Source organism: Cyprinodon variegatus, unplaced genomic scaffold (assembly GCF_000732505.1).
Source record: "Cyprinodon variegatus isolate N-32 unplaced genomic scaffold, C_variegatus-1.0 Scaffold1828, whole genome shotgun sequence".
In the NCBI taxonomy this organism is placed as follows: Eukaryota; Metazoa; Chordata; class Actinopteri; order Cyprinodontiformes; family Cyprinodontidae; genus Cyprinodon; species Cyprinodon variegatus.
Window position 1 is genome coordinate 29217 of NW_015152281.1, and position 9189 is coordinate 38405.

The window sequence follows — 9189 nt, forward strand, 5'->3', positions numbered from 1 at the left end:
TAGAAACTTTCTGGCTACGCCTCTGACAAAGAGAAACTGAAATGGGGATTTTATGTGATGGATTAATACAGCTTAGAAAGACTCACACAGAAGTAGGGCAACTATAGGAAGTTTTATTGGCCTGAGAAATAAAGATGTTGGTGCATAGGCCCCAGTTGTAGTCTTTAAGCAAAGATAACTATTATACGTTAGCATATAAATGCGAATAGCTACGTTTTCTTCCCCTGAGACCTATCACTGCTGTTGGAATAGAGGCTAAAGAAGACAGGGAGCCAGATGAAAAAAGGATGATGCGCGCGCTCATCATCCTTGTTTTCATTATAGATTGTGATTCTGACATGATAAAATGTGAAAAAGTTTAGACGTCACGAAATATTTTGACAATCAGCCAGTTTATTTAAAACAAAGCGCATATGTCAACAATGGGTGGTGAAGTTGCTCGTGGACCCAGATGCAGAGACCTGTAAAGCAGAGATGAGTTCTGAGAGGTTTAATTGCAGACCATAGGTAGCAGAGGCAGAAATCCACAAATCCAACTTAAAATATTAAACGAACCAAAACCATGGAGACATCAGGGGAAAACGAGCCTGAGGAGCCGGGGAGAGACGAGCTGAGTAGACAAAAAAAGCAATGAGAAGGAACCAGCACTGAGTGATTGCAGAGGTGGAGTATTTAAGGAGAACAAAACAAAGGATGGACTAACGAGCTGAATGAGGAGCAGGTGTGGGTGGAACTGGCAAGAGGGAATCCAAGGGGAAAGAAAACAATCACAAGGGGGCAACAGAGAGTAACTAAAGAATGCTAGAATATCATGGAAAATAAAAACAACTGATAACAGAAAACTGAAAACTCAGAATCACAACAAATGGGAAGAACCATAACAGCATAGTGACAAAAGAAACAAAGATTCATATCTACAGTATATATATATATATATATAAAAAACATGATTTCTGGTCCTCCAATAGGAGGACCAGAAATCAGGTGCTATAACAACTACGAGTTGTTATATCACCTAAAATCTCAAATAAATTAATTTAAGGTTGTGGTTGAATTTGAAGAAAATGTAGAAAACTACAAAGCTGGAACTAAGTGGTTCTGTCATTTAATCTTTGGACAGGTTTGGACAAAGGCTCTGGACCTTATTACAAAGCTATCGGTAAGTTAATGTCTTGGCTTTGTGATATATGTATTCATCCATATCTTTAACATCTTTGCTCTTTCTCTAAAGGAGGGTGTTTGATTGTTGTGGTGTTCTGCTTCGTGACTTTTTTACCAATTTCCTGGCACAGAAGAACAAAACAGAACAGGTACTACTATCAGAGAGTCTATTGGTTTTGGCTATATTGTTGTTGTTGTTCTTAAACCCTGCGTGTGACACACAGAAGGCTTCAAAATGTGGAAAAAAATGGAACCCAAAGAAGAATTACTCAGTAAGTCTCTATTTTGAACATTTATCATTACTAAAAGTTACCTATTCTCCTTTTTTCTGTACTTATTGATATTTTCATTGATAGTTCAGGAAATATCACATTCACTTCATTGATGAAATTTTGAGGATTTTTCATTTCAAAGCACTTTTTTCTTTTAAGGAATGAAGAATATCCTCTGCTGCAAAGAAACACTGAAGAGAAGACATGTAACCAGAGAAAACCCATAAAGCAAATTTCAACACCAGAAGCGTCATCACCACCTGATTTTGAAGGCTTTCCATATAAAGATAGACTTAAAAGATTGAAAAAAACAAAATCTTTTTAAAATATTTATTTGTGAAATGCACAATGGTAAGCTTCCCACAGTGCATGTAGACACTGTGGTGGGGGTGAGGTTTAGAACTAAAGTTGAATTGAGTTTAGTTTAGGGTTAGGTAGGTGTTGGTAATAGTTAGGGTAAGGGTCTGGATTAGGCAATATAAGTTAGTGGGAAATGAACTGAAGTCAATAGAAAGTGCCTACAAGGCTAGTGTGACACAAAATGTTGAAGCTATAACATTAAATAAATCAGATAATAAATCTATAGCAGACTCCCAAACTGTAGGTTTCATGAAAAGCTCAAGCTGTGAAAAAAAAAGAAAAAAAAAAGATTGATACTGAAGGCAAACAGCCTCATGCTGTCTCTAGAGTTATGTCTGAGGATGTGTTTTTAACCAGATGTGTGCCCCTTTCAGAAGCGCTGCGATCTGTAACGCTTAGCAAATTCTCTGGTCTGAGTAACATTACAATTTATGTCAAATCCTGTTGTCATCATGGTTATTTGATACGTATAGATTATGAATTGTTATTTAAAGAGTTTGTCCCAAGTTATCTCTTCTTGAGAAAAGAACCAGAGAGAGAATGCTGAAAGGTGTAAACGCAAAGCTTTCCTTTACCTTCATTGAGTCACTTTGCTGTTTCCACCAATCCTCTGTTACAAAGGACGATGACCACTTTATTGTTTGCTGCAATGTCAAGTACCGTTGTCCCTTCCTTGTCATTCAAGCCACTAAATAAGGTAAACATGCCCACTGTTATATTCAACACTAGCAAAGGAATAACGTGAAGTTACGCAATAACAGTATATCAGGAAACAAGCGTAGCGCTAACGTCTGCTGGGATGGTGACCTCATCTGCCGAAATTAAACTGTTCTGTTTACTGTGCTAATAATGACTGAAATATAGAATTTATTCTCATAGAAGCTTTTCAATGGGTTTAGTAAAATCTACCAAATCTATTTTTGCTGCATTGTATTTTAACCAGATGTGGAGATTAAAACAAAACTGTTGCATGAAGACTTAAATTCATGAGTGACAGACTCTATTGGAGGACCAGAAATCATATTTTTTATGATTTATTTTTATGAATCTTTATTTCTTTTGTCACTGTACGTTTTGTTTTAAATAAACTGGCTGTCACAATATTTCATGACGTCTAAACTTTTTCACATTTTATCATGTCAGAATCACAATCTATACTGGGTTTTGGGGTTTTTTAGATGATAAACCGACAGGAACTAGTAAATAATCATGTACTGAAAGGGAAACTATGTTTTACAACTTCTAACAAATACTCATGATGATTCAACAAAGATGTTGAAAATCGTGTGGAGCTTTTCTTTAATTTTACAGTCGTGCTTCAGCACACCAAAAATACCTTTCACTAATAGACACTTTTCAGATTTTATATTTTTAAAAATATTTTTAAACTACCTATTCATTTCGATCCACTTCAAAGTTAAGTACTACTTCAAATTGGTCTTTCAAATAAAAATACTAATAAAGTACACAAACTGGTTGTGGTTTGAAAATGCGACAGGAGTTTCAATACTTTAGAAATGTCTTGTAAAAGTAAATCAAATACCTTAAAAATAAATATATATATTATATGTTTTTTTTTATAAGTAATTTGGAGACGAAATTCACAAGATTTCAGTTTCCGGTTTGATCAGATTTTCTATAATTAAATCCTATATAAAATATCTTTAAATGTTTTGTTTAGTAGTAATCTTAAGAAAGGAAAGTGAAATTTCTCAGTATAAAGTTAGGATGTGTTTAATCAGGGAAGTTTATGACTCAAATTGTTATAAGCAGAGATTCATTTTGTAGTTTAAGGCTGTTTTGTTTCAGCTGCATGTCATAATCAAAGAGACTATTAATGGGTCTTTGAAAACTGTGGCTGATAACAAAAACACTTATTCTAAATTTAAGGGAAAAAAGGGATTTGCCTGATGTATTAGGATGTTTCCGTCTGTCTCGCTATTATTAAAGCTCCTAAACTGTTCCTGTGACCATGACAAGAGTATTTATCTAGAGACAAGAACTGATTTGTTTTTATTAACCAAAGAAATCATTTGCTTATACTTTTACAAGCTTCATTCTACTTTGGTCCTTAAAATGTTATGGTGGATTAGCGTTTAATGAAGATTTGATAATTAAAACACAAGAATGTATTTTATTTATGATTAGATGTTTTTAATGGCCAGATTATGACCACCTGCTGCAGGTGATGACTGAGTCTTCTTAACACATAGGTGATGCTTAGAGCTATTACTCTTATTTGCAGAGTGAGTTGTGTTTTGATAACCATGGTGTTATTTTGTGGTCTTTCAACCATCATCTACCTGAGATACAAAGAAAGCTGTTATTTTTTCATTTAGCCTTTTTATCCATGAGCTCAAACCTCCTTATACTGTACATTAACTATAACTAAACTATAGTGCAATCAATAACAAACTACAAGTTTTTATTTTGTTGCAGTCTGATTTTTTTCTTAAATTCCACCATTTGGTTTTGTGATACGATAAAATTGAATATCTCAAAAACAAAAGTTGCATAAAAGATCATTTGAATTGTACTAACCCTTCACTCTGTCTGCAGAGTTTTTGGCTGGGGTTTTGGTTCCACCTAGTGACTCTAATCCCTCTGACAGAGCAGGAAGTGTGTTTGGGTTTCAAAGTTGCGTCAACAGCGACCTGCAATAATGATCATCTATCTTTTAGTAAACACAGTCCTTCAGACAGGTGAGAGCTGATTTCCTTTGCTTGTTTTGTAAGCATCCATCTTCTACTTTTACTAGTTTTAGGTTATATTTGCATACTAGTGAATGATTAGAAACGATTTTGTAAGAAAGTCATTGTTTACACCTAGATAGCTTAATATTTATTTATTTTTTTATATAACCACTTAAGTCAGTTAATCTTCAATCAAAGACATTAAAGCAAAACTTTGAAATAAGCACATGCTGTCCTTCCTTAGATAAAAACCCAGATCTTTTACTGTATATAAATGAGAGAAAGATCCATCTGATTAAATGACTTTATTAATCATTTAGTTTGTTGTAGTAGACATCCCTTAAATGCATTAATCTTAGCAATACAGTTGCTGAGAAAGAGCTGTCTAAAGGGAAACATTAAGCTCGAACAGGAAATGTTTTTATATTTGCTGAAAGTGAAACTTTTCTCTATATACAGAACTGGGATCTTGTGGGTTGTTCCAAAGCAAAAGGTTCATATGATTGTAAAAATTCTTACTTCTTAATTAATTAACTAAATAGGGTCCTCATTTGTATTTGTTTGCTAGGGAAAAATCTAATCTTTAGGGCCAAAGACAACAACAATAGACAACAATAATCTAAGCTTTGTTCAATCGATAATCTGAAAAGTGAGACAGGTGCAAAACCACAGAGACATGGTTCTGGATGAATGACATCCAGGCAGATTAAACTAAAACCTAACTTTTCAAAAAGCATATGATGCGGATTTTTAAAAACCTGCATGTAATGCAGGTCCCCCAGGTGAAACATAGTGGCGGCAGCAGGATGCTGTGGGTATGCTTTTTCCTCTTTTTTTAGCAGGGCTGCGGTGGAGGTTCAACTTCCAGCAGGATAACAACAATAAACCTGCAGCCCCAGCTACAATTGAGTGGTTTAATATAAAATCAACGTATGTATCAGAATGGCCCAGTGACATTCTAGAGATAAGTCCATTAAGAATGAGTGGCAAAGCTTGAAAATCCAAATCTATAGTTGCTCTCCATCCAGTATGACGAAGCTTTAGCTAATTTGGAAGCAAAGAATATGAGTAAATATTATGAAAATGGAACAGAAAAATCCTGGCTCTACTGTCACTGTGGGCAGGACAGGTGTGTTGTAGGAAATTTGCTATTAAAGCATACAGATAAAATCACTATTTGCAAAATAACTAAAGTCTTTACAGTTTCTGTAAAGGGTAAAAACACATCTGAGAAATGAACAACACTGCAATCATTAATAAAAATAACTTGATTTGAAAAACTGATTAAATTTGATGTATCAGAAGTTTTATCCAGTTTGACTGATTAAAATAGAAACCACAGTTTTAAGTCTTTTATTTTGTTTTTCCGTGGGCTCCTTTGACATTATGACTCCAAGAATCAATGCCAAAGACCTAGATAATAACCCAACAGATTTGCTTTCATGAGCAGACCATTATGGTTGTTGCCATAAAGGTTCCTGTCTGTACTTATATATGAAACTTTATTAAAAAGCATTTAGTGAATACAATAGAATGTAAAGCACACAACGATGGAAAATGAGAGGGGATAAAAATGGAGGAGAGAGAAAAAGAGATGGAAAAGAGAAAAAACAAAACAGCATAATAAACGAACACAGGAGATATACAGTGACATCTAGAAGTCTGCTTCTACGCCTTCATGAGATGATAGGGAAGAAAAACAAAGCGGAAAAAATATAGGTAGAAAACAGAAAATAAAGCAACACCAAAGAGGAAAAAATAAATAAACTAAACATCAAACTAGCTTTAAGAAGAAGTATTCCTCATATATCCAGTCAATAGATGTGTGATGAAAGCTGAACCTATTGAGATCTTTATGCTCATTGAAAAGATTGTTGCTTTATGCTGTTTTAATAGCATTTAGAGTCTGAAAATTTTTGTTTTAGCTCACTTGGCTCTAATAGAAACAGAGGAGACTGTGTGGGCAGCAGTAGGTGATCAAGCCTCTCTAAGCTGTCAGCTCACTGAGGATAAAGACGTCCTCCAAGTCACCTGGCAGAAACTCCTCCGAGATGGACAGAAGAATCTGGCCACCTACACCAAGAAATATGGTTACAGAGTGAAAGTTGAACTGGCAGAGAAGATGGATTTTCAGTGTAAAGATCTTCAGAGCTGCTCCATGGTGATCAGGAAGGTGATGGAGGAGGATGAAGGCTGCTACCAATGTCTGTTTAACACCTATCCTAGAGGAGCCCTGATAGGCAGGACCTGCCTCAGACTCTATGGTGAGGAAAGGAGACATGCTGTGGAGCACCTGAAGGAGATGAATAATCATCTTTCGATATCACAGATGTTTTTTTCTCCTCTCAGAGCTGCATGAACCTATCCTTGATGTGAGGAGATCAAAGTCTCCTGCAGAGTCAGTTGTGTCCTGTTCAGCCACAGGTCGACCTGCTCCCACTGTAACACTGACTGTTCTACAGCAGAACCTCAGCTTCTCCCACTACAACAGCAGCAGTGTGACCCACAGCAACGGTACAGTCACCGTCACCACCACAGCTCTGCTGTCAGCTTCCAGCAGCACACAGGTTGGATGTTCAGTGTCAGTGCTCTCTGCTGCTCCCAGAGAGAAGCTGATCACCGTTCCTGGATTTAAAGGAACATCTGATGATGGTGAGGAACTGTTTCAAAGTTATTAGGATAAGTATTTAGTCATTTACTGCCAGTGCCTTACTAAGGAATTAGGTAAATCACTTAAGGTAATGTACCCTGGTTTTCATGTGATGGATCATCACTTAACAAATCTGGGCTTAGAGGAAGAAAACAAATTGAAGATGCAGAATTACAAGTTTTTCCTACAGACCATGTAAGCAAACCTTTGGGAGAATGTTCTGGTAAGATGAGACTACAGTGGAGATGGTTTAGTATACATGCAGCATCCTGTGTGAAGAGGCAAGCTAACACTGGAGGTTACCAAGTGGTAAGACATGGTGGTGGAAGCATCATACTGTGGAGAAGAATTTTAACATCCACAGTTGATGGAAGAAGGGATGAACTTAAATTCAAGACAATCCTAGAAGGATTTTGCTGCAAAATACTTTAGACTGGAGTAGAAGTTTCCAGAGGATTTCTGTGTCAGAATGGCCTAGTCAAAGCACTGAGCTAAAGTGAACTGAAGATCTGCGGCAATGTTTGATTTTCAGATGATCTGAATATGTATGCTCATCTAACGTAGGATTTTATTTGTCCTACCACTTTATAAATGATAGACTTTGAGTTTGTCAGTCATATATGATCACCATATAATAAACTAACTTTTTTAATTTGTAAAAATTCTAAGGAATATAAAGCATAGACTGATGTTTACTGAGTGGTTCTGTTATTTTATTTTTTTATAGGTTTGGATGAAGACTCTGACTCTTATTATGACGTTAAACGTAAGTCCATGTCCAGGCTTTGTAGCATTTTTTCATTCAGTCTTGTCTCCAACATATTTTACTTTTTTCTCCCTAGGATGGAGTTTCATTTTTGCAGTTTTTTTGTGTGGAGCTTTAGCGGCTTTATTCTCCATGTTCCTCCGTAGAAGGAAGAAGCAGAACAGGTACTACTATCAGACGGTTTAAAGGTTTTACCAAATGTGGGTTTGTTTTGTCCTGCTTCCTAAATCCTCCATGTTTCACACAGGAAGCTTCCAATGGAACAAAAACCCGAAGAACAAACCAATAATATTCAGTAAGTTGCTCAATTAATATTTTTTATCAGCGACACAGATATAAAAGTGTTTACATATTCATATTTTTCACTTGCTTCTGATATTTGTTAACACTAGGGCTGCAACTAACCATTAATTTGCAAATCGATTAATCAGTCAATTATTTTTTTTGAATTATTGAATTCTTTAAAGAAGACTTTTTTATGAAATTAAACCAGATGAAAATTGCTGCCACTACTCAAACTTTTCCACGTTCCACATACTCTAGTTGACAATTAATTACTAAATTAGTTGACGATTATTTTAATATTTGATTAATCACGATTAATTGTTTCAGCCCTAGTAAACACATAACATTACTCCATCTAATGAGTCCTTTGAAATATTAGGTTTTGTTTTAATAAAAGTCTTTTAAACAAAGCATGTTTTTTGTTATTTTGTTATTTGTTATTTTAAGGACTGAGGAACAGATTCTGCCGCAACAGAAAACTGAGAAGTCGACTTGTGTTCTGATCAACAGACAAACCAGCAAATCCCCGCCAATAACACCAAGAACACCCGATGCAGAAAGCATGGCATCCGAAGCTTTTACTTTTCATGAAAAACTAAAAAGAAAAAAATCCTCATAGGATTAAAGAAGCTTGTCCAACATTTTTCTATGAGTATAGCTTTAATAATGCATTTTTATTTTAATTCTTTTTTATTACGATAAAAGTGTTATAGGGACTCTGTTTTAAATTCCCTCACCAAAAAAGAAAAACAAGATAAAAGTCAGAAAGTATCCTACTAGCACTAATTGAGGGGAGTGGCGGCCTAGTGGTTAGGGCATAGAGCTTGGCCTCGGAGGTTCTGAGTTCAAGCCCCACTCCCACAGCATGCCACTCTGGCTCCCTGAGCAAGACCCTTAGCCCCACACTGCTCCCCGGGCGCCCCATGATGGCAGCCCACTGTTGCCTAAGGGGATGGGTTAAATGCAGATGTAAATATCTCCAATAAAGTTCAATTGTTAACA

The 9189-nt window shown here is 35.9% G+C and overlaps 1 protein-coding gene and 1 long non-coding RNA gene across 2 annotated transcripts in view; both read left to right on the forward strand.

The window, feature by feature from the left end:
- The window catches only part of LOC107104639 (OX-2 membrane glycoprotein-like), a 19006-nt gene extending 11842 nt beyond the window's left edge, over positions 1 to 7164 (forward strand). Inside the window, exon 3 of the mRNA XM_015404680.1 lies at positions 6836 to 7164. Within this exon, the coding sequence (XP_015260166.1) occupies positions 6836 to 7164 (329 nt within the window). The remainder of the gene's footprint in view (positions 1 to 6835) is intronic.
- LOC107104638 lies at positions 1046 to 2881 on the forward strand. The gene is made up of 4 exons (XR_001482274.1): positions 1046 to 1159; positions 1232 to 1310; positions 1386 to 1433; positions 1593 to 2881. It is a non-coding gene; the product is annotated as an uncharacterized LOC107104638 (long non-coding RNA).
- Positions 7165 to 9189: the final 2025 nt, after the last annotated feature.